Source organism: Polypterus senegalus, chromosome 3 (genome assembly GCF_016835505.1).
Source record: "Polypterus senegalus isolate Bchr_013 chromosome 3, ASM1683550v1, whole genome shotgun sequence".
In the NCBI taxonomy this organism is placed as follows: domain Eukaryota; kingdom Metazoa; phylum Chordata; class Cladistia; order Polypteriformes; family Polypteridae; genus Polypterus; species Polypterus senegalus.
Window position 1 is genome coordinate 267418989 of NC_053156.1, and position 26909 is coordinate 267445897.

Here is a 26909-nt window from a genome sequence, read left to right on the forward strand (position 1 = left end):
AGGAGGCTTGTCTGCTTGCTTACCTATAAACACCATAAATAAGCTCTCCTCTCTCGTACCTTTTGAATCCTTTGTTTTTCACAATTGTTAAGCATTACATCCATCCATTTGCCAAAAACTTACCACCAGACTCCGTGCTCCTTTGAGAGATTGACCGAAGTGTTTTTTTAAGGTGGAATCCATAAATCATTGCCTATGTTAGGAATTCACTCTGGAATTCCTAGTCTCATCCTTCCAGAACTTTCTTTATGGGCTGTAGAGGTTCCAGAAGCCCAGACCCTTGACTCACCCTTTCAAGATTTGGGCAACTGCTGATAGTATGCCCAGGCATAGTGTACTGTAGTTCCTTGCTGCAGCTATTGCTGCAGACCATCCCTGGGTAGTTGGCTTCCCTCTTCCACTGACATAATGACAAATGACAAAGTGTTCTCTCCTTTAATATCTAGACCTTCTTAGGCCATGTCCTTGTCCTCTAATGCCCTATTTTGTATAGGCTTTACATTCCACCTGGGCATTAAATTGCAAGTCTGTAGATCAGAGAGGTTTTGGATGTGGACAGCACAGTTAGGCAGTACAGTTTTATCCCATCTAGATACTTAGACGAACTCTTCCTCTGCATGATTTGTCCTTTATGTCAGGGGTCACCAACTCCGGTCCTGGAAGACCACTGTAGCTGCAGGTTTTCATTCTAACCCTTTTTTAATGAGTGCCCTGTTTGTGCTGCTAATTAACGTCTTGTGAATTCATTTTAATTGTGAATTGCTTTTTCGAGATTTGCACCCCTGAATTTCTTCATCGTTCCTCTGAATTGCTTCACTTCTTTCCTTAAATAGCACCCAGACAGAAATGAAATGTGAAGTGAGGGAGCCAAGAGAAGACCAGCTAAGTCAGGGCCTCAAACTCCAACCAGCTGCTTAATGAGGTGCAGATTCTTGTCGTTAATTCTACCCGTTCCTTAATTCCTTAGCTTGTTGGTGCTCTCGTGGTGCGTTAGCAGACATTTCTGAAATTGTTGATTTTTCTCTTTCTAAGAGCACTATTAAAATGTTTTGGGGACCTGAGTAGACCAACATTCCTGAGACCTTCATTTTTCTTATTTTCAGATATTGTATGATTGACACCAGTTGTTTTGTCTCATTTTGCATCTCATTATTGTTTGGCTGCTAATTAAGAAAAAAAAACAATTAAGGGGTCTGAGTCTTCAAGAGTTAGTCCATTAAAATTAAATCAAAAGAAGTGAATTAGCAGCAAAAACAGGTCACTCACTAAGAAAAAGGGTTAGAATGAAACCCTGCAGCCACGGTGGTCCTCCAGGACCAGAGTTGGCGACTCCTGCTTTATGTGATGGTTACACATTTTACCGGAGGACTTGTGACTTTCCTCCAACATTCAGAAGGCATACTAGGACAGCAGAATAATATTGTTAGATCATTAACTTAGAATTGTCCTTTTCTGAGCATGAATGCACCCTTCACTTACACTTTGGTAGTGGAAGTCCAGCTCTCCATGAAATGGCTTTGAAGAACAAGAGTAGACCTAAATTAACAGGAATCTTATTACCTGTGAATGAACTTAAACTTTAAACCTTAAACTTAAACCAAGTAAGCCTGATGACTTTAGTGTTTGTTTTACTCTTTTATTGTTGAGCTTTGGAATTTGCTCCCACCATTTCCCTCTCTGAGCCACACACTATTATAATAAAGAAAATTTCCTTGTATTTGATGTATGCACCATGATCTGTAAATATATTATGGGTACCTCCCTTGAATTTGCACTGTTCAAAAAGGAAATACATGGCTCATAGCTTTCTTAGCTCCAGGAATCTGAGCTCACTTTCGTTCCCAGGAACAGTATGTAGAGTCTGCAGTCTACTTGTGCCCATGTTGGTTATGTCCAAGTCAAGTCAAGTCACATTTACTTCCTTGTGTACAGACAGCATTTAAGTTTGTGTTTGCATGTCAACTCAGACCAGCTGACAAAAATACAATAAAAACAAATAAATGAATACATTTCAAAAAAGTATATATTTTCTGCAACAGGACAAGTGATACAATAATTTAAAAATATTTGTCATCTCTTTCCCTCCTTGTACTTTCATGTCTTTTCCTCTGTATTTTTGTGTGTCTGAACCTCTTTTCACCGGCTCTCCCATGTCAAGTGTGTTCCCATGAAGCCTTCTTCTCAGACTGTCATTATTTTTGAGGTGTCTTTCTTCCATCTTGTCCAGTTTTATATTTCCAGTCTCCAAAGTTGACTCTCTCAGTGTGAGGTTTCACTTCTCCTCATGCGTCTCACACTCACACATCCTCTTTATTCACGTCACCAAAGCCAAACTGACCAATCACTGGACACACAGACCTCAGTGTTTTATTGTACATTATATTAACTAGATGATATATATTTGGCATGCAAATCCATGCTGTTGGACTAAATCTTTGCCAAAACTGGCATGCCCTCTCTCATTTGATCAGGGGAAGACTGTAAACTGTCCAGAACCAAAACTTTGACCTTGGGGGCGCCCTGAGGTTTGAATGACTGACAAATGGACCAGAGCTTAAAATTACTTACCTGTGCAATGTTGGGTGCAGCTTCTAGTTATTGTATGCCATACTACCCAGGGTGGAATAACGCATAGGTGTTGTGTGTGCTTTCCACCAGGCACTCACTAAATGAAATTTTGCACTGTAAAAATCTTTCAGAAAACACAGTCTGTTCACTTCCCTAGCACAAATAAGGAATCTGTGCAAAGTTTTGTAAAGATTTGGTTTGGCTGTGTGGTTTGCACATCGGACAAACATAGGAATTAGATGTGTACTGTATTTAAGGCAGCACAGATTTCTAAGTGAACATTGCTGCTGCCTCACAGCATCAGATTCCTGGGTAATGATGAGCAAATTCAGCAGAGTTTCGTTTCTCGTACAGTTTTTGCAACATTGCCCCTAAAATTTGCTTTGAATGTGAATTTGCATTTGCAAAATATGAAAATCGTATTCTTCTTTCGGCTGCTCCCGTTAGGGATTGCCACAGAGGATCCATATCTTCCTGTCCTCTACATCTACATCTACATCATCTACATCACAACCATCACCTGCATGTCCTCTCTCACCACATCCATAAACCTTCTCTTAGGCCTTCCTCTTTTTCTCTTGCTTGGCAGCTCTATCCTTGACATCCTTCTCTCAATATACCCAGCATCTCTCCTTTGCACATGTCCAAACCAATGCAATCTCGCCTCTCTGACTTTGTCTCCCAACTGTCCAACCTGAGGTGACCCTCTAATGTACTCATTTTTAATCCTATCCATCCTTATCACACCCAGTGCAAATCTTAGTATCTTTAACTCTGCCATCTCTAGCTCTGTCTCCTTCTTGAAAATAACTAAACTAAAATTTCAGGGTTTTTTTTAGTTTTTACTGTTTGTTGTGATGTAAGATTTTGCATATAACTTGATAAATGTTTTGTATGTCTTTATTTATAATTTAGGCAAACCAATGTAATTTAGTGTTACTTTGGTGAGAGGCATTCGTGTTTGCCCCACCTTTTACGACTAAGTCTGTTTGTAATTTTACGACAGGATTTGAGGGATGTGTCTTAAACCAGTTTGATTAGTATTTCTCTGCTAAAGTCTTTCTACCCCCGCAAGTAGGCTAAGGTGTACTTTAACATATTGTTTGGGGGGGTTGCAGGTGTTAAGATGTTCTATTTCCCCCATTGGTCTGAGGTATGGTTGTTTGGAATTGGCTTGTCTCAGAGGCCTTTAAGTACCATGATGTCCTATTGGCTCTAGGGGTTGGACAGAACATCTATAAATGTACATGCTTATCCTCACATTCTCTCCTTTGCTAACCTGTGATGATGTAGAAGTATCTTTCTCTTGTTAACAACTGATGAAGACCATCACACCATGAACTGACAAGAACAGCACAATGAAGAGCACAGCTTCAGCCATATTGAGACAGGCTTGAGACCTGTTCTGAAGAAAGCTGAGCACCAATGATGCCTTAACTAGAGACAGTTTAAGTAACTACAAGTCTGTGTGCCACCTGAGTTATACATCACCATTTTATCAGGTTGTATGATTGCCAATATTTAAATGTACTTTGCATGTTGTTATTATTTATGAATATTATCAATAATACCTTATTTAATGTGTAACTTAACTCCTGCTTGTCTTTTTACTACATCTAATTGCCTTAGGTTATAGATATAGAAGGGAAGGCGTGGATAAGTTATATAGAATAATACCTTATAAACAGTGGTAAATCTGTGAGATTAGGCATTCTAAGGCTACATATTAATAATACAATATGGGAAAGTAGAGCAATATATATATATTACTCTACCAAGATAAAACACTGTTGGAAAGTAAGGAATATTGCTGCCTAAAGGTTATTGCACAGACAAAACCACTCTCTCCTTCCATGTCTGCCCTCCACCTTCACCTTGGAATTCCATAGCTCCTGCCATGCAATATCACTGCACTCCCTACCTGCACATTCATGCCACCCACTATTTCCACCTCACACCACTCATTTAGTGGCAGAAGTAACACCATGGGTAACATCACCTGTTCTCCATAATCTGATTGCTGATGGCCACATACCCAATGCCAGTGGATTTTTAGCAGCAACAAAAGGCTTGCAGGTATTTGCTCTCTAGTTATGTCCCCATTTTCACACTCACACGTGGGGATAAGGGTCGCAGATGATATGAAAACATACAGTTTGTGCCAATGGTGCAGCATTTGCTTCTACTGAAACACACTTGAACCAGAACTCTAAGTCTCACTGCAGATTCAGTTTTGCACTAATTGTTTGGTTGACTACTACTCCTGGGTTTGAATCCTAGCATGAGGTCTGTGTCTGTGGTGTGCACCTGTTCTCTCCGTGTCTAAATGGATTATTCTCCATGTAAATTCCAAAGATGTGCTTGTTACTTTAGGTGGTGATTGTTAATTCTCACAGTTTGAAGGAGTGTGTGAATGTGCCTTGAAACGGACTGGCATCATATTAAGGGTTAGTCCTTGTCTTGTGCCCGATGCTACAGGAATAGTGTTCAGCACCTGCAACCTGAACTAGTTTTAGTGGCTTTAATAATAAATGAATGGATGCATAAATAGGCATCTCATGAATTGTAAAATATTATTATAGCCTTTTGAAATAAGAATTCAATGTTTCCAACAAAGGCAAATTATTAAAGCTGGAGAAACCTGTGAAAAAAATCCTGTCACTCACTCACCCGGTAGCACATAAACAAGAAAATAAAGACAGTGCAAATGTTTAATGTAAATTATTATAATTTGCTGCTTCCATTCTGCCCAAAGGATTATTTTGGATCTATGATCTTGAAACAGAAATGCACGATTGCTTTATTGCTTCGATAAACTTTCCATTAGCCATTTACGCAAAGAACACACTGTATAATGAAGTCTTTTGGGGCTTGTTGCTTCTTTTAGAGTCTTGCTATTGATAAAAAGCAGACATTAAACTTGCATCTTCAGAAGAATGTTGGGTGCTACTGCTACTTAGTTCCATCTGAAAAAAAACACAAGCAACATAAACTGTTTACTTCAGTTGTCATCCTTATTTATCTAAATTATTTTTCACAGATAATTATTTATGAAGCCCTGTTGTGCTGGATGTTTTTAATACAATTAACAATTATTTACACAGTATTCACAGTAGCTAAAAAAATAAATATTTTATAAAAAATAGAACTTCAGGGATCTTGTTTTCATGATGATAGTTCCACCTCATTAGATCCTGAAATTACTGGCTGAGATTTCTTACCGAGAATGTTCAAAAGTGTGTGTTCTGAAATGAGCTTTACAAGTATTAGTGTGCTGGGATCTGCCGTAACCTCGTCCAACTGCCCACTAGAATTACACCTGATGGAGACAGAGCTCTTCACAAACACAACAGCCATACCATGAGGCCACAAAATAGTGGATGAAACACAAGAGAATCAAGCCCACGACATATTCCATCCCTGGGTTCTAGTAGGAGGTGATCATCCATTATCCAACCTGCTATATCCAACTACAGGGTCACGGGGGTCTGCTGGAGCCAATCCCAGCCAACATAGGGCGCAAGGCAGGAAACAAACCCTGGGCAGGGTGCCAGCCCACCGCAGTCATCCCATAATCCTCAGTCTGTAAACCATCATTAATTTTTGTATCCTGTAAACATTCACATTTTGAAATCCTTTGAGTCTTAGAGATCGCTGGATTAATTAATGCTATGCCTTTCTCTCTAATCTCTGTCTGCTAATCAGAAGTTCGCTGCCTCACAGGAACTTTTCAGAAAGAAGTAGTCAGACTCAACGTGAAAAGACTAGAAATTAATCAGAGTGTCTGAGAGGCAAATGTTTATCCATTCCTTAAGCCTGACATGGACTGAAAAAAGGATTTTACTAATTCAAGTTCAAGTTTATGGTTAAACTGATTGTCATGAATATGTACTACCATGAAATTCTTGTGTGGATGTCACGCACGGGCTAGAGACAATACTATAATACTAACAACAACCAAAAAATACAGAAAATGCAATGTCACACATTTAACACAACATCAGATGGTTGAATCCCAAAACACTAATGTGGCTATCAGTATGAGTTGCTACTGAATGGTGGATTCAACTTTTCCTGAATCTCATGGTGTTAATACCCAAAGCACAATTTGCAAGAATAGAGGACAATATGACTGAGGTTTAGCTTTGAAAAGCAGTCTGAGCTATATATTCTGGTAGGAAGGCAGCTATGCTCCAATAATACTGGTAATCCAACATCCCCGAGGTAAGCAGGTGTCATCCCGGGATATTATGTAGCCAGTGAAGACAAGACTCCACTGGGCAACTATAAAAGTTGGTGATTATAACTGGAGACATCCAGGTTTTTCTCAGATGTTTGAAGAAGTAAAGCTTTTGGGACATTTTTGTGACTTTAGCTGACAGGTACTATGGCCATTTCAGGTGACTGCAAGAAATTTAGCCTCTTCACAAAATCCTGTCTTATGTAGATGAGAGTGTGGCCTATCATTTGCTTTTAAAGTCTATGACTATCTCCTACGTTTTGCTTATATTAAGGAAGAAATTGTTTATTTATAAAGTGGAGAAAATACAAAAAAACACCAAGAAACCCCATACAGTCCTATGTAACCACATTCTCAATGAAGGCTAATCCGCTTGCCTCCTCATGTTTCCAGTTTCCTCATGTCTCACCAGGTTAGCCCTCACTCTATTTTCTTTTGCCTTTAGTGTCCAGCCACCTTTCTACACCATCAGAGAGTTACCATGCTCATCATTCCAGCTCTAGGCTCAGCTAGCTCTTACAGTATTCAGTAATTTTAACCCCAACCTGGTGCTCATTTCCAGATTCACCCTATAATCAAGTCAGGGGTCAGTAGTGACTATTCTCAGCTGTAGTGCCTCCATGTTAAAGTGGTTTCTGAGTTTTTGTAACCCTAAGCACAAATATAGGTCTGCTCAGGCTCCCGGTCCTGGTCAGTAACCAGCTAGATCGCAGCAGTTTCCTCCAAGTCTCCCTGAATGGAGATATGGTTGGGATTCTGAATCCTGCAAGTCCAAAAACACTGTCCAAATGAGAACTGTGCTCACAGAACCCATAAGGAACTACTGTGTTGCACCAACAGACCAGATACTGGGGATTTCCATTCACTGATCTGAGGTCCACCAACAAAGAGTGTGCCCTCCTGTGGCACTCCACTACTCAAACAAGTCAAAACAGACCTGCTGTCCCTTTCCTGTTGTCTCACTCTCTCTTACTCTATGCTGAGATTACTCTCTTTCTTTCTTTCAGGCTTTTCTCTTGTGTCCAAGTCCATTACAGAAGACAAAATTATCAAACGAAAAATCTTTGTGTAACCAATTTAATTTATTATTTTATATTTGCTCTAGGCAGTCTTTTTGTGGTATTAAGTTAGTAGCACATGCATGTATCCCGCATTAGTAACATCTATGAAGATCAACACAGTGTGATGACAAGAGAGATGTTGGGCAAAATAATGCATTTCAGTCACTTAATAACATTTTTAAATTTCTTAGAGTGACTATCACTGATGAACAGAAATGGTCACAACACATTTTGTCTCCTGTCAAACTGGCTCACCAGTATCTCCACTTCCACAGATGTTTGAGGACAGTTCACATTTCCCTATCTGTTCTCATGAACTTCTACATGCACACAGTGGAGTCCATACTAACTGGCATCATCACATCCTGGTATGGCACCTGTGCTGGATGGATGGCTGACATTTTTTTTTATTTATACTGTTTGCCTTTCTGAAGGCCTGTCACATTGTCATATTGATCCAAAGGTTGCTTAACAAATTTTGCAATGAAACAGCATACATATATATATAAATCTTTATATTTGTATATACATACACACACATACATATACATATATATATTGTATATGTATATATATATATATGTATATATATATATATATATATATATATATATATATATATATATATGATGGACAGCCTGGACTATTGCCTGGCCAGGACAAGTTCTTAGGGGAAGGAGTTTGCACGGGGAAATACCTCCCAAGGGTAACAGAGGACAGCCCCCCCCAACTTGCTGTGGTGCTCAACACTACCAGGGTCCGTGGCCACCACCAGGGAGCATCAGGGGAATGGCTAAACAAACCCAATTTAGCAGGACTGCCGTCCCAACCGGAAGTGCTAAAGGAAGAAGATCACCGAACACCTGGTGTACTTCTAGGTGCCCTAGAAAAGTATCCAACTACCACTGTTCCGAGTCAGGAGGAAGCAAACAAATCTTGAGGAAGGAGTGAAGGTGGAAGAAAAGAACAGAAAGGACAGTGTATTCTACTTGTACAATATCCCAATGATAATGGCAAGAAAATGGCAATTAACAAATGAAATGAGACACAACATTATTACTCTTAGAAGTGTGGGCCTTTCATATAGAGAAATTGCAAAAAAAAAAAATCAAAGTGTCAGTGAGTACAGTGGTGTCCTACACAATCTAAAAGCAATTGGAAACTGTATGAAACTCTGAAAGGAAGAGATCTGGCAGACCCTAAGTCACGACTCAATCAGATGACAGTTTTCTGAGTGTCACAAGCTTGTGTGACAGGCACCTCACTAATAAATACACACGGCAATAAACTTGACATGACCTGGAATAGCAAAACATTTTTATACACCAACTTATCTGCTACAAAAATTTTATACTTGTAATTTGGGCATTTAAAATCTGAATCAGACCCCATGCATAAGGGAATTTTATTTAGAATGTCCAATCTGTATAGAGTTTCTTGTCCTTGGTATATTGAAACCAAATTGTAAGAGTTTCGTAAAAAAAAGCTAACATCACACAATAGCAACCGGTGCAAGGCAGGAACTAATCCTCAATATGCTATATTATTATTATACTAGCCATGTGCGCCCAGCTACGTTGCGCGTGTTAAAGTTGTGTGTGAAGGGCTCCATGTTTAAACGCGGCTGCCAGCCGTGAACTGGGCCCTTCGTCACACAGCATTATGATTTTTTATAAGGAAAACAAAATTACAAAAGAAAACCCTTGGACATTGATTCGATAGGAACGGCCTACTCGGAATCACTGTCCGAATAGTAATTATGTGGTGGTGTAGGAGCATTTCTGATTCTGTCCGTTCACAGTCCGTCTGATTTTCAGGACGCTGTCGTTTCCTCTCACAATCTCTTCTCAACCTTTCTCCAATCTCGCAGGTTGCTTTGTGGCAATCCAAAGAGTAAGGCAATATACACGGAGCAATGGTTATAAAATGGGGACACATAGGTATCCAGGCTCTTTAAAGCATAAATAGGGATCACTTCACTGACATGTGAGCAAGCCACGGTACAACTGTGAGACGCGCAGCACTCGCCGGCTACAACTTAACAATAATAATTTCCGGAACGTGCTGTTACGTTGTCATTCATTTTACCCACTGTCTTTCTTTCATTTATATGTTACGTAGGCATGTACCTTTTATCTTCGGCAATCTCATTCTCTAACCAGGCCTCAGGAGCTAACCAGCGTAACACTGTCCACCACCCCTTTCGTTATTCCGGCACATTGTTGACATTCGTGAGTAACAACAACGTACTAAACTGGACGGTGGTCTATGCATGAGTGGAATTCGCGGACAGACAACAATCAAGATCTAAATGAAGATCTCTTTAGTTAATTTAAAGCACAACAATTTGTTTAGTTTGAATGTCTGTGTTTTGAGGTGTGACTGGAGTACTACAGTCTTCAGCAGTATAAGCCTGGAGCAGATTCTTAATGCAATGCCTATGTTTTAGCTGTCTCTCTACTGCCATCTAGTGCTTCTTCTAATTCATTCGCGGACAAACAAAGTTCAAGATCCAAATGAAGATTATATATAGAGATTATATTTTGGCTATGATCCCTGCAGCCCTAAAGTGAATTAAAAACTGTTCTGAGAATATTGAGACATGTATTTCAAGATATTGTTAAATAAAGTCTATGGTTATATTCTGTGTAGAGTAGACATTCTGTGGTTGAGTTTGTGCCCAGGCTTCTGATCCCTGGATAACTTCTTCCATTTCCAATGATACTGCGAGGACTGAGTTAGAAAGCCCTCAGCACTCCATTGGAATTGAAAATTTCATTATTTATCCTGTGATGGGTGGCCATGTCCAATACCTGGCTGGGACACTAGAGGGCGGCTCTCCTGGGTAGCTGTGGCATCATGGATTCCTGCAGGTTATTCTGTAACTTGGAGCTTGGCAAAGCCTTGTTGGGCTCCATGGAGGTCGCCAGTGGGAGCTGCAGAGCCCTACATTGGGTTGTCATCACACCTGGGAGTAATTCCAGGTCCATTTAATAAGCCACCTGGAACACTCCCAGGACCAGCTTAAAAGGAGCTGCCTCACTCTATTTGGAGGGCCAGAGTCGGGTGGAAGAGGACAAAGCTTGTTTGGAGATGAAAAGAGAGAAAGAAAAAGGAAAAGCTTTGGTGCTGAACTGTGTGTTTGGTGCTGGTGTTGTGAACATTGTGCTGTATTTTGGGGGAGCGAAGAAGAAACGCTTCCCTAACTGTAAATAGAATGTGTGTGCTGTGCAATACTTGTGTCTCTGCCTGTCTGTGTCGGGTTAGGGGGGTTAACCGCGCCTATGTGATCAACAATACATTAAGCTATAAATTGAAGAAGTGTTTTATGAAAAAAAAAAACAAATCGGCAGGCTGTAAGGTGGTGTAGTCTTCGGAATCTTGAACTCAAATCCCAGGGCAGGTCCAGTCGATGGAGAATGTGTAAGTTTTCTTATGTTTCTTTATGTCTGTGGTAGTTTTTTTTTTTTTATTTTGCTACTCTTCTTTCCTGTCCAACTCAAAGAAGCTGAATAGAAGTCAAATCTAAATTACCCTCTTATGAACTGTATGTGTGTGTGTGTGTGAGTGTGTGTGAGTGTGTGTGTTTTTGCACTGCCACTTACAGCTGGATGTGTCCTTGTGCCCTTTCCAGCTCCTTGTGCTCCTGTAGTGGGTTTATTGAAAAAAATGGATAGATGGTCAGATGGATAGATAAGTTTTTCCTCTGCCCATGAGTGGATTGAAAAGAGCTTTTACTAAGCCTAATTGCTTCATTAATTGTAATCAAGTGAATTCTATTCTACTGTTATAATGTATTATAGCCATGGATTCTCTGCAAAAAGTTTTGTGCTTGTTAATGTTAATTGATTAATACTCTAATAAGCTCAAAAGCTTCCAACTATCACTTTTCATTTTTCTCTTCATAATCACATATAGCATACCACAGATATTTAACTGTAGTATATATTATGATAGGGTCAGTGCTTCAGTTTTCTAGTTTCATCTGACCTACACATCCCTGAGTGTGAGTTGAGCACTTTCGGAGTGATGTCTTTCTGTCTGTGCATGTCTGTCTCATTTTCAGGATGTGAGTTTGTGGACAAGATAACTCAAAGCGAATCACTCAATCACAATGAAACTCTGCACAGTTATTAGAATGGTAAAATGCTAGACGCCAATCCATTTTTTTTGCAATGTGGCATGGTCATCAAGGCTTTAGACTTTCAACTGTGAGGTTGTGAGTTCAAATCCTGCTACTGGCACCTTGTGTGACCATGATCATGTCACTTCACATGCCTGTGCTCCAATTGGAAAAACAAAGGAAAAGTAACCAATTGTATCTGAAATGTTGTATGTCCAACAGAGTGAATAACAGACAAATGTAACAGTAAGTATTAAAAGTATTACGATTTTATCTACCCTAGCAATGGACTGGTGTCCAGTCCAGGGATTGTTCCTATGCTTGCTGGGATAGGCTCCAGCCCCCCATGACCCAGCACAGAATTAAGTGGATTTAGAAAGTGGTATAGTATGGTATATTGCTGTGCAGAGAAATGAGTTTGTATCATTTGCGTCTTAACTGTATCACAATTAGGAAAGGAAAATGCATTTTTTTCAATACGATATTGTTCTTCCACTTTTTAATACAATATAATGAAGGCCTGTGATATTTCACTGCTAACATTACAGCTTTATATAGTGAGTTATGTGCTGGACACACCAGATGTTTTTATTATGACTTGAAACAGTAGTTTTGCCTTAACAAAGATTTTGATTTCCTTTTCTTTAATGTGATTTTTTAATTACTCCTCCTTGCCAGTCTGCTATTATCTGCTGTTAAAAACGTTTCACTGGAGCTGCTAGGAATGTCATGAGTCTGACCTGCACAGTACAGAACTGCTTCATTAAAATATTAAAACCAATACCATTTTTCAGCAGAGAGTCTTTGATCTTCCTTATCAGTGGATAGGGACCCATTTCACAGAATAACCCATTAAAATCGTCGGTGTCCAGCTTATAGACCATGACACCACCCAAGCCCATATCTTTTAACCACTTCACCTGCAATGAAGAAAAACAAAATGTTATTTATGTTATCAAAATTGTTGGTCACCTTCTAACAATATGATATTCTTCACAATAGTCCTGTTTTTCTAATCTCCACGGTGAAGACAACAATGCAGCAAGAATTATAATGCATCCTGAGGCACATGTTATATTTGAAATTCATCCTTTTCATTTTGACAGCAAGCAGCAAAAACATTTAAAATCTGGGGGCTGTGACATCTTTTTCCCATCCCAGTTCTGTTCGCTGTTCTTTTTAAAATTCAGTGCAGGCCTAGCATTTCAGTGTCAGATGGTGGTGTACACGCTCAGTGGGCAACTAATTACTGGATATGGCAAGAGCTGAACTGTGAGCAGGGGACTCAAAACTCATAGCGGATTAGGGGGCAGAATGTGATCAAGTGAATGTCAGAATAGTTACTTCTCAAAAGCTGCAAGCAAACTGAGCACTTTTTATTTTCTTTTTTGCTTCTATCAGCATACGGTATTTAATGGGGAATAACACAGACAAACCCCACACCCCCTCAGGGTGGGATTGCCTTTGAGGTTCATTGTGGAAATCTAACACAATTATACGCATAGGTGCTTTTGTGTCAAAACACTTCACTGGAGGTGATAAAGTGAACCTTATGTTTGGCATTCTGTTTTCTAAACCACATCATTCCCAGAATATTTCAAGACCTGCCAGCATATGAGGAATGTCACCCCAAAATACAATATAAGCTTAGAAAAAATGACCTTTCAATGGAAGGCAGTGACAAAATAAAGCTTTACAAGTTTATTAAATCTATATTGAAATCTACAATTTATGATAAATCTGACAATAAAAGGAGACTAAGAAGGACGTCCTCAAAAAAAAAAAATAAAACACTTTGTACGCAGGAGGTAGAAGCAGGAGCAAAGATATCTTCACAAACACACAGCAAAAAATGTGACAAAGATGATGTCAAAAATTTCACAAACACATCAGGAGAAAGCTTAGGAAGTGCCATTTAAGGCAGAAATTATTCTTAACAGTACGCTCAATGAATGCTGAGATGCTTCACCGAAAAAAAAAACTTACAACACAGTAGGCATAAATCTACAATTTTCACTATTAAATGTACGCATGTACAATGTACGAAACAAAATGTCTGTATGCAGATTCAGTATGCAATGTAAGTGACAGCGTCTCATTATAGGGTGTGTGTGTTTCTGTGTACAGTGTTTTGAAGTAAATAGAAGAATACAGAATACGCAGAATACACTCTGGATTCAGAATCCATCTCTTTTTTCACATTTTGTTATGTTGCAGCCTTGTGCTAAAATTATTTAAATTCATGTTCCCACATCAAGCAATACTCAATACCCTTGAATGACAGAAAAATAGAATTTCATATGTTTTTGTATTTTATTGTATATATGTATTTTTTTTTAATAAAAAACTCAAATGTCACATAGACACAAGTATTCAGAAACTTATCAATGACACTTGAAATCTGGATCATGCTGTTGATCATCATTGAGAGGCTTCTGCACCTTGTTGAGAGTCCATTTGTGGTCAACTCAAATGATTAGGAAGGGTACACATCTGTCTGTAGAAGGTACCACAGTTGACAGTGTGTAACAGAGTAACATGAGGTGAAAGGAACTGCCTGCAGAGCTTAGAGTCAGGGTTGTATCAAAGCACAGATCTGGGATGACAACAAAAAATTCCTGCAGCACTGGAAGCTCCCAAAATAGAGTTGCCTTCATAACTCTTAAAGGGAAGACATTTGGAAAACCATGGATTTTCCTAGTGCTGGCTGCCCGCCCAAAATTAGCAATCATAGGAGAAGGGATTTGTTTAGAGAGGTGACCAAGAGCCTAATAGTCACTCTAGCTGAGTTCAAAGGAGCCTGTGTGAGAATGGGAAAAACTCCTAGAAGCACCACTATCACTGCAACGCTCCATCAATATATGCTTTATGAGTGGCCAGACAAAACAATTTTGTCAAAATAAGATTCATGGATGCCCTCTTAGAGTTAGCAAAAAGGCATATAAAGGACTCAAAGCCTGCGAGAAATAAAATTCTTTGGTTTGATGAGACCAAAATTAACATAAGGTCTGGAGGAAACCAGGAACCACTCATCACCTGTGCAACACCATTCCAACGGTGAAGCATGGTGGGGCTTGTTTTTCAGTGACAAGAACTGGGAGACTAGACTGGGTTGAGGGAAAGATGAAGTACAAAGTACAGTGAAATCCTTAATAGAAACCTGCTCTAGAGTGCTCTGGACCTCAGACTGAGCTGGAGGTTCACCATCCAACAGGACAATGACAGTAAGCACAGAGCAAAGACAGCACAGGAGCAGCTCAAGGAACAATCTGGGAATGTTCCTGAGTTGTCCAGCCAGAAACTGGACTTAACCAAATCAAGCATCCCTGGAGCGACCTAATAATTGCTCCCTACTCATTGTCACCATCCAGCTTGCAGAGAAGAATAGCAACAAATTCCCAAATCCATGTGTGTGAAGCTTGTTGTGTCAGACCCAGTAAGACACAAGGCCGTAATCGCAGTGCTTCAGCTAAGTACTGAATGAAAGCTGTGAATACTTGTGTCAAAGGGATATTTCAGGGTTTTTTTTCATAAATTTGCAAATATTTCTGAAATTTTGTTTTTACTTTGTCATTCTGGGGCATTGAGTGTTACTTGATCAGGGAAAAAAAAGGATTTTACATTTTAGCAAAATGTTGCAACATAGCAAAATATGAAAGTGAAGGAATCAGAATGCTTTCTGAAGACACTGTAATCACTTTTTAAAATGAATGAAGTCCTTAATGGATCCTTACAGTAATGGGCGAAACAGGAACATTTCATCTTTCATACAGTTTCACAAAACTGACACTAAATTTAGTTTTGAGAGCAATTTTGCAATTGCGAATTGTGAAACTCGCTAAATGTTTTTGGGGGTCTTAAAGGTTTTTTTGAGGTGGAAAATATGAATATTGCTCCCTAAAGCCTTGTTCACACTTTACCTGTTTACTTGTATTCAGTTTTGCAGCTGCATAATGCATGTAAGCCTCACCACACTAGGAAAAATCAATTTTATTTATGCCACTAATTTATTCTTATCAGTGCCGAGGAGTGTAGAATGTTATTTTAAAAATGTGACATGATGCATATTTTCTACATGAAGACAAACCATCATGCACACTGCTGTGTTTTCTCGACAGGAAAACTCCCTTGGTTAACTAACAACCTCCTTATTCTATTGGATATTGTACACAACAGTGATATCTTATACAATTATATCAGATGTTTATAAAGACACTGACTGGCTGAAAATACAGTTAGGTCCATAAATATTTGGACAGAGACAACTTTTTTCTAATTTTGGTTCTGTACAATACCATAATGAATTTTAAATGAAACAACTCAGATGCAGTTGAAGTGCAGACTTTCACCTTTAATTCCGTGGTGTGAACAAAACGATTGCATAAAAATGTGAGGCAACTAAAGCATTTTTTTAACACAATCCCTTCATTTCTGGGGCTCAAAAGTAATTGGACAATTGACTCAAAGGCTGTTTCATGGACAGGTGTGGGCAAGTCTGTCATTATGTCATTATCAATTAAGCAGATAAAAGGCCTGGAGTTGATTTGAGGTGTGGTGCTTGCATGTGGAAGATTTTGCTTTGAACAGACAACATGCGGCTAAAGGCGCTCTCCATGCAGGTGAAAGAAACCATCCTTAAGCTGCAAAAACAGAAAAAAACCATCCGAGAAATTGCTGCAATATTACGAGTGGCAAAATCTACAGTTTGGTACATCATGAGAAAGAAAGCAAGCAAGCACTGGTGAACTTGGCAACGCAAAAAGACCTGGACGTCCACAGAAGACAACAGTGGTGGATGATCGCAGAATCATTTCCGTGGTGAAGAGAAACCCCTTCACAACAGCCAACCAAGTGAACAACACTCTCCAGGGGGTCGGCGTATCGATATCCAAGTCTACCATAAAGAGGAGACTGCATGAAAGTAAATACAGAGGGGGCACTGCAAGGGGCAAGACACTCATAAGCCTCAAGAAAAGAAAGGCTAGATTGGACTTTGCTAAAGAACATCTAAAAAAGCCAGCACCGTTCTGGAAAAACATTCTTTGGACAGATGAAACCAAGATCAACCGCTACCAGAATGATGGCAAGAAAAAAGTCTAAAGAAGGCGTGGAACAGCTTATTATCCAAAGCATACCACATCATCTGTAAAACACAGTGGAGGCCGTGTGATGGCTTGGGTGTGCATGGCTGCCAGTGGCACTGGGACACTAGTGTTTATTGATGATGTGACACTGGATAGAAGCAGCCGAATGAATTCTGAGGTGTTCAGAGACATACTGTCTGCTCAAATCCAGCTAAATGCAGTCAAACTGATTGGGCGGCGTTTCATGATACAGATGGACAATGACCCAAAACATACAGCCAACGCAACTCAGGAGTTTATTAAAGCAAAGAAGTGGAAAATTCTTGAATGGCCAAGTCAGTCACCTGATCTTAACTCAATTGAGCATGCATTTCACTTGCTGAGGACTAAACTTCGGACAGAAAGGCCCATAAACAAATAGCAACTGAAAGCCGCTTTAGTAAAGGCCTGTCAGAGCATTAAAAAGGAGGAAACCCAGCATCTGGTGATGTCCATGAGTTCAAGACTTCAGGCTGTCATTGCCAGCAAAGGTTTTTCAACCAAGTATTAGAAATGAACATTTTATTTCCAGTTATTTAATTTGTCCAATTACTTTTCAGCCCCTGAAATAAAGGGATTGTGTTAAAAAAATGCTTTAGTCGCCTCACATTTTTATGTAATCTTTTTGTTCAACCCACTGAATTAAAGCTGAAAGTCTGCACTTCAACTGCATCTGAGTTGTTTCATTTAAAATTCATTGTGGTAATTTACAGAACCAAAATTAGAAAAAAGTTGTCTCTGTCCAAATATTTATGGACCTAACTGTATGTGTAGCCATTTGTAAAGAAATAAACACACACATCTTACCCTCTTGGACATTAGGATTTGACATGTTTTACAAAAATATGATTTCACTTCAGCAGGACAGTTGTCAATCAACAATCCTTCTGTATCAATGGTTGTCATATGAACATGGCTTTTATTGCATTTTTCCAATGAAACTCTTCATATTTAGAGCAACATGACCACCTGATGCTTCCAAAGGTTGACTTTTCACATGCTGGTTGAATTGGATTTATTACTTTGGGTTTACCTTCAGTTCGATGCTTTTTTGGTTGTCAAATCCAACCCATTGATTACCCTGGACAGCATAAGGGACCTGCAATTGTGGATGCCACCTTGTCTTCTTCAAGTCAAACTCTCTGCAGATCTGAAAGACAATAGACAGCTCTTTATTCTCTGTTGTACTATGAATTGTAAGCCAATGAACACTTGCACATTCCTCTTTATTTAGCTAAGTAATCTCTTTATTCTCATTCTGTATTATTGTGATGCTTTTGCAGTTATGGGACATATTAATAAGGGGGAGGAGATATGGTATAGGAGTCAGATGGAGAACTTTGTTTCTTGGTGCAGAAATAATTCTCTGCAACTTAACATCATAATAGCAAAGAAATGGTTATTGACTTTCACAGCACCAGAGATCCTTTATGTCTGGTCACTACTCAGGGAGTGGATATGGACATGGTGTACTGCTACAAGCACTTGGGGGTCCACATTAATGACAGACTGGACTGGTCTCGTAACACAGAAGAACTATATAAATATGGGCTTAGCAAACTCTTTCTTCTTAGGAGAGGTGTGACCAGAACATCATGTGTGGGTGGGCATTTGGCTTGTCTGGGGGGGCAAAAAATATCCATCCATTCATCCCCATTTTTGTAGGGGGGTCAAATAATAATAACATAATAGTTTTATATAACATATAAAAACAAAAATTGTGGCATAAATCATAACCTTTTGTTCAATAAAATTAACAGAGGCAATGGAACTTGTATTATTATTTTTTGTGAACAAATATAGAACTACATCTACAAGGTAAATATCAATAAAGTCAAATGTATACAACATATGAGAGCAAGAACAGAAACGTGGCTCATTGTAGTCATTAGGGAGGCTATGGGATATCAGTTTCCAGTGTTTAACCTGGATATTATCTACAGGACCAGTCTGCAGTTACTCTTGGCAAATTCTGAAATAAATTCATTCATGTCTATATTTTGTCTATATATATTTGACTAAATTTCTCTTCCTTGAATGTAGCATTCTTTGGCGGAATGAAGTGAGAATGTAGTTCAAAGTAGAGAAAGTAGAGAAAGACCTTTCACATGCAGCTGAAGACACACCAATGATGAGTGCTGTGACATATGGCGAATGCTACATAGGGAAGGCCTCTTTGTACTGCTGAATGCATTTGTGTGCTTCAGAGAGATTAGCATCAGCTTGCAGTTTATTGATCAATATTGCTTTTGCTGCAGCAATTTCATTTTGCAAGCTCATGCTGTTTTGCTCTGTGCCTGCAAGTGCCTGAAGTGGTTTCAGGAGAGAATGATCAAGAAATAATTCTGATTTTGGCAGGAGAAGCGATGTGGCCCTCAACGATTCAACATTTCTCTAGAGAATCTTGTCTCCATTTCTACAATAGCTCTCTCAAGAATGTTAAACATAGCCCTTTTAAAAGTCTGATAAGGAGCAATTTGTTCATTACAGTCACCATGCCCAAGCGTAGACACGACAATACTATCATCAAGCTGTGAATAAACTTTCCATTTCCTTTTGAGCGAATTGGTAGGCCTACTTTCACACTGAGAGAAATGCTCACTTGCATTGGCTGGTTTCAGCACACCAAGCACATGAAGGAGGATTTTTCCTGTATTGAAGAAATTCTGCTTTTTTAATTGGGTCAAAAGACCACATGCCTCTATGCAAATGTTAAAAGGGGCAGTGTCAGCCTCTGCTACCTCTGAGAGAAGCCCCCTTATAGCTTCCTCATTGTTGATAATGGACTGTGTGACATCATAATGACTGGTACATCGTATTTCTAGAAGTCTTTTCAGTGTGGGTGTATCGTATGTGTGTGAAACATAATATCTGTGACAAAATGTGTTCAATGAATTTGACCAGTTAAAGAACTTCTTAGCCAGAGGTTCTGATTCCATTGCATGTATCACTGCTAAATGGAGCTGGTGGTTGTAGCAGTGTACATATGGAATTTACTTACCAACTTTGTTTTGTAACAAAGCCTGGACACCATGCCTTGCCCCAGACATGACAGCAGCACCATCAAAACACTGACACACTAAATTGTATGGGCTGTAACCTAGCTCAGAGAGATGTGACAGAATTTGGTTACAAATATATTCAGCATGAAGCTGATTCAGTTCAATTAAGCCAATCAGGTGTTCTTCAGGGATGGAGTTCTGGATGAATCTAATCAATACAGATAAATTCTTAATGTTACAACGATCCCTGGTACCATCACTTTTAATGCAAAGTCCAGGAGAGTCAGCTTTTTCATATTTGGTCCTGACATCTTTTACCACCATTTTGGCAAGAGTCTCAATTGTTTCATTTTGAATTACATTGGGTGTGTATTTTGCGTTGTCTGGGATGTATTTTACAATTTCTGCAAGTCTGGCATCTTTTTTGATTGTGTAATCAAAGAACTTAAGGAAAAGTCCCTCCTCCTCACCTACGTGATCATGACCACGCAGAGCCAGTTCATTGACTGCAAGGAACTGAACAGCCTCCCCAATGCTTTTCACATAATATTTATTCTTTTCTAAATGGGCTGGACTATGCTTTCACCCGTCTCTGCCCGGCGCCGATACTTTTGCCATTTGTAGCGGCTTTAGAATGGCTGCTGATGCTTTAAGGGAAGACAGACACACCAATATTCGGATTCTGCCATTTATTCTACAAAACAAGCAGTAAGGGGCACAGTCAGCACAGACAGCGTCAGGAGCTTTCTCATTCTCCTATAGCAAGCCAAACAATATGCTAATGAGGCTGGATCTCCGTTAAACCAAACACTTTTAAAATCCATTTCTGCCGACCAAAAGTGACAACAGAACATCAAAATACATTAATAACCATATTACGTGATGTTTCCATGCAGTTTCGGACAAAAAACACTAATTCAAAATTTGTCAGCTTACACGAGATACGGAGAGTATTGAGAAGCGCCTTACCTGCAAAAGCGGCATAAAACTTTTGCCAGGAGTCTGCTGTAAACTGCATGTGCGTCATATGGGTGTTACATTAATTAAAGCCCCCCCCCCCAACAGGCAAACAGGAACTATATACAAAAGATACAATGATTGCATTCACATTAAACAAAATTCACAATATATAAAACAGTTTTGAGAATGCTCACAAAAATATAAAACGTAATAAATTAACTTAGCCACACATGCAGACATGGCTCTGACGTGCGGGATACTAGACGCGTGTTTGTGGATGCCGCCACCGTCTTTTTCTAGAGCTTTTTTCCATTTAGTGTAGCCATATTTGGTGAATATGTCCTCGCGGTCCAAACTGGAAACACTAAATTTGCAGTATGCAAAGCAAAAGCTGGCATCACGAACAACAAAATATTCAAGCCATGGCCGATACTGATACCAGCTTGCACTAAAACATCTGAGTGTCTTTCCGAATGCGCGCTTGGAATAATTAATTAAAATGGGCTGGGATGGGCTATCCATATTTAGGTCAGGCAGGCTGGACAGTATATTTTGTTGAAGGCAGAGGTTTGGAGTACCCGACACGGGAGCAAAGCTGGAGGATTGTGTAGGTTTATCTACATCTTTTGGAGTGTCAGTTCCTGACGTGGCTGCGCTGTGCTCCGTGTTGGTAGCAGCGGTGCTGGGCTCAACTGTGGAGCCAGCAGCTTGCGGAGGGACAGAGGTTGAAGATGTCTGCTTTTTAATAAGCCACCTATGCATAGCCTTTGGTGTTACCAACCAGAATATAAAAGAAGAATGGTACGTATACGCTGTTTTAATTAAAGAATGCGGTCAACAGTTCCAAAACGTGATGCAAAATGTGCGTCGAAGTGAACTGTGAGCAGCACGGTGCCTGTCTAATTGGAAAGCAACTCATTTTTGAAAATCAAATGTGATTTTCTCCAGAGTTTTCATTGGACAGACAGAGCATTTCGCAGGGTGGGCACGGCTTGTCTCTGGGGGGGGCAGTGCCCACCCCAGCCCTCCCGTGGTCACACCTCTGTTAGGAAGTTGTGTTCCTATAATGTGTGAAGTAAAATGCTTCTTATTTTCTATAGCTCTTTGATAGCTAGTATAATTTTCTATGGTATGGTGTGCTAAGCTGGTAACATCACTACAAGAGAGACCCACTGACTCAAAAAGCTAATTAAAAAGGCATGCTCAGTTATGGGACACACTCTGAACCTCTCGAATGTCGTAGCAAAGGAGACAATTAAAACAAAACCAAGTGCCATCATGAACAAGGCTGCTTATCCTCTCACTGACCACTAACGCTAAGGACTTTCAGCCAATGAATTAATCAGTAAAAGAGAACGCCTGTATGCAAGCGCCACACAGCTGTCCTGGTAGCCACTTCTGAGAGCTGATTCTACAACAAAATAAAAATAAAAGGAGGAATAACCTTGGAGGTCAATCATCACCCCAAGAGTGGATAGTAGACATCACATAGTATATGTATACCAAATTTCATGTTCAGTTTGCAGTTTTTCCTATCACCCAATACTCAGTTTTCTTTCCATACATTAAAGATGCACAGTACAGATGAGCAATTCTGAATTTCTGCAATAGACTGGTGTCTTGTCTTGAGTTATTTCCAGCCTTATGCCTGTGGTGGCTTAACCCTCAATGGGATTAAGCAGGTCTGATAATGTTATGTTACAAACCCAGGACAAGACATAAGTCTATCTTGCACACATCCATATAGGACCAATTTAGAAACTCAAAATAACCTAATATGCATATCTTTAGGATTTGGGAGGAAAAATAGCACTTGTAGAAAAATCCATGCAGAGAAGGGGAGAATATGTGAACTCCACACATATGCATGGACAGGTAATACTGCACTATTGAGTCACCATGCACCCATAGTCTGATAATGTTTTCTGTGATGTAATTGTAAGACACATAACTGAGTTTTTCTTTTAGGACTAAAGATGACTTTCACCTAATCCTCATATTATTTGTACTTTGACTCATCTTCTTCATGCTGTGGGCTTGCTGATCATCTTTATTGCTGCCAACTCAATCAGCTCAGCCCATCTTAACAAGAACATATTCAATACATTTCCTCAGCAATCATAAAAAAAATCTTTGTCTCAGTGTTTCTGAAAACTATCACAAAAGTCCTAAAGAAGACAACTGTAAGAGCCATTTTCCTAGTTCTATAAGACTCATGAATATTTTACTAAATGACAATGCATAATCTATGGGAGGTTCCTATAACCCCCATGAGTAGAACTGTATTAGTATATTCTTGCCATTTCTAACAGCTTTGAGTAAACATTATTCTTCAGTTAGTGACAGCCTTGCCATGTGTAAGGTATAGAGGCCATACGGTTTTAAAACGTGCTCGTGCCCACGCCTATGGGCTCTTTGAGTGTGTGAAGTAACACGTAAAGATAATGCACTTATATAAACACAAAGCCATGCACTTAAGGCGTACAGAAGAAGAAATTAAGAACCTTTAAGTATTTTGGTCTCGTCCGATGCGAGAGATGGACGTCTCAAGTGGAGCTCCGCTAATAGAGGTGTTATTTTTCATATTATTTGCCTATTATACTGAGATGTCCTTTATCTATTCAACCCAAGGAGACTGCTACAGTATATGATAAAAACATGGCCAACAAGAAAGGGGCTCCAAAAGAATCGAAAACTAAAGCTGCACCCAAGCTAAGATCAGCAAGCCCTAGCTCAAGATACGACCTTTCAGAGAGAGACCTGGATCAGATGGGCGAAAGTACAGACTCCTCGGGACCATGGTCCGCTACATCGTCGCCGGCTGAGAGTGAAAAGGGGAGCGAATGTACGATCGTTCGTGTAGATCTCGATAGCTTGCCGATCAGAGAACACCTGAAACTGGAAAAGTCCTTACAGTCTGCGATTTCAATTACTCCACACGAGCCGGGAATAGCGGGAACAACGGCTACAGTAGAGCCTGACACTTCACCTACGGTACAAGAAAGCACAATTGAAATGTGTAAACTGCAGGTGATGTTCGCTGAGCTCATACAAGATATAAAGAAAACCGAGAAGGCAAATGAGAAAGCAAGGGCAAAGGCACATGAGAGACTGAGACAGGAATTGAAACAGGAGTTGCTGAAATTGATATAGGAGTTGCAACAAGCAAACAAAACGCAGCGGCAGGAGTTGCAACAAGCAAACGAAACGCAGCAGCTGATGGTGCAACAGGCAAATGAAAGGCTGCGACAAGAAATGCAACTGGAGATGCGACAGGTGCTGGGTAAAATTGAAAGGCTTACTGATCAATTGGAGGATCTCAAGGAGACATTCACGACTAGGATTGAAATAGCTGAAAATTTAGCTACCAGTGCCAAAGAAAAAGCAGAAAATGTCAGCTCTGAATGCAAAAAACTCGGAGACAGACTGGCTGCTTTGGAAGATGGAAGCAGAAGGTATAATGTCAGAATTGAAGGTCTGCCTGCGAATCGAGAAAGTCCAAACCCTGTGAAATTCGCAGCTGAACTTTTCTAAAATAATGGGGGAGAACTTTAAGGCAGAATCTGCGATAGCAGCGGCTTACCGCATACACGGATCAAATACTGTTCGATCCAGATCTTTTATTATTCGCTTTGAAAGATTATCATTTAAGCTAGAGGTGATGGCACTCCTCAGAAACAAGTAAGATATTATATATGAAAATAACCACATTCATATCTTCCCTGACATCTCTCAGCAACAGCTACTAAACGCGCAGCCTTCTACAACATTAAACAGCAGTTACGGCAAGCCAGCGTCAAATACAGCCTCTTGTATCCGGCAAAACTGAAAGTGGAATGGCAGGTCAATTCTATGTCTTCGCTAGCAAGGAAGAAGCAGAAAAGAATTAAGAAAGCTGATCCGGGACTATTCTGATACATAATAGTGAGTCATGGCGTTAATGAATATGCAAGGATTAATAATCTACTGTCTGATCTTTTGTTTTAAAATACGGGTTTTTATCATCATATATTCTCATTATTACTTAGTATTACTAGGGCGCTATCTGTTTATGTTTTATTGTGCTTAATTACTTTTTTTTTTTTTTTTTTTCTAATTATTTCATCTCTACCCTAAACAAGACTGTTCAATATCATACCCTTGGTTTATTGTTATTGCTATTACTGCATTAAGACTTGTTATGCTTATTTTGGACACATTTTAACACCATCCCGCGGGTTTATTATCTGGGTGTATCATCTTAATGCACTAAAATTGCTGAAGACTATATATATATTTTAAGTGCAAAATTTTTTTTTTTTTTTTTTAAAGACTATATTGGTAATAGATATCTCTATCTTTTAACCCTAAAGCCGCTGCATTGGGGCTTGTTTTGCTTTGGGCGTGCTCTGTCTCTGGGTATGTCAGAGGACTGGGACTGTGTGAAGTGGGTTCTAGCCTCACTTGGGGAGGCAAAAAGGGAGGGTGGGGGTTAAGGGGAAGAAAGAGAGCAGGCTTGATCTATACCTAATCTATCCTCAATCTTTATAATTATAACTACCAACGTAATAATAAGCTGCATGGCAACAACTCTAGGGGAAATAGGAAATTAAGGCCTAAGCTGTCTCACTTCCAGTTAAGACTATAAAATGACATCAAAAACTCAGAATCAGTGTCTCCATGATGGGACAGTTAACTTTTAAGGTGGAATGTTAAAGGCTTGAATCACAATTAAAGAGAAAGAAAGTACTCTCTCACCTAACAGGTCTAAATGCTAAAATAGTATTTTTACAGGCAAGGATCAGTTCCGGCTGCAAAAGACTGGACTGGCCAAATGTTCCATTCTAGTTTTACAAAGAAAACTAGAGGTGTGGGAATTCTCATACATAGAACAGTACCATTTGTAGCATCAGATGTAGTATTGGATCCTGAAGGGAGATATGTAATGGTCATGGGAGACTTATCTAACTGTAAAATGATTTTGATAAATGTTTATGCACCTAATGTTGATGATAAGGAATTTATACAAAATTTATTTGCATCCATTCCCAATCTGAACACTCATAAAGTTATAATGGCTGGGGGCTTTAATTGTGTTTTTAATCCACTTTTAGATAGGACTTCCTCCACAGGGGAACGCATCTAACACCGCAAAGATAATTACAAAGTTTATAACTGATCACAACTTATCAGACCCTGGAGGTTTTAAACCCAAATTCAAGAACATATTCTTTCTACTCACCAGTACATCATTGCTACTCAAGGATTGATTACTTCTTTATAGACAATAACTTCTTGCCTAAGATTAAATCTTGCAAATACGATGCTATTGTTATTTCTGACCATGCAACTATGATCTTGGAGCTAAAATTACTAAGCCCCATTCAAATGCAGACGGCGCCTCAACCCGCTTCTATTAGCTGACGAGAATTGTATGGAATTTATATCCAAACAAATCAAATTCTTTCTAGAGACAAATACATCCCTGAGATCTCTGCAGGAATACTCTGGGAAACTCTTAAGGCCTTCTTAAGAGGACAGATTATCTCATATCTTTCCCACAGAAATAAATCGAAGCCAAGAAAGTAGCAGAGATAAAAGCGAAATTACTAAAATAGATGAAGAACATGCCAGACTACCAAGCGAGACTCTACATAGGAAGGCAGGCTCTACATTCAGAATTAAACCTCTTGACAACTAAAGAAACTGAACAACTAATTTACAAATCCAGACATCATTACTATGAACATGGAGAGAAGCTAATAAGCTTTTAGCTCAACAAATTCACAAGCAAGAAGTGCATAGCAATCTCGTAATCACCAACGAAAGGAGATAAAATCGAACACAAAAATA

General features: G+C 39.4%; 2 protein-coding genes across 2 annotated transcripts in view; one reads left to right on the forward strand and one right to left on the reverse strand.

Moving 5' to 3' along the window:
- Positions 1-26909, forward strand: part of LOC120526140 (polymeric immunoglobulin receptor-like) — a 182678-nt gene that overhangs the window by 68358 nt on the left and 87411 nt on the right. The gene's annotated exons all lie outside the window — the stretch shown is intronic.
- The window catches only part of LOC120526141 (chitotriosidase-1-like), a 44125-nt gene continuing 22494 nt past the window's right edge, over positions 5279-26909 (reverse strand). Inside the window, exons 9-11 of the mRNA XM_039749127.1 lie at positions 18149-18265; positions 12777-12912; positions 5279-5534 (exon numbers count right to left, since the gene is read on the reverse strand). Of these exons, the coding sequence (XP_039605061.1) occupies positions 5521-5534; positions 12777-12912; positions 18149-18265 (267 nt within the window). The 3' untranslated portion in view covers positions 5279-5520. The remainder of the gene's footprint in view (positions 5535-12776; positions 12913-18148; positions 18266-26909) is intronic.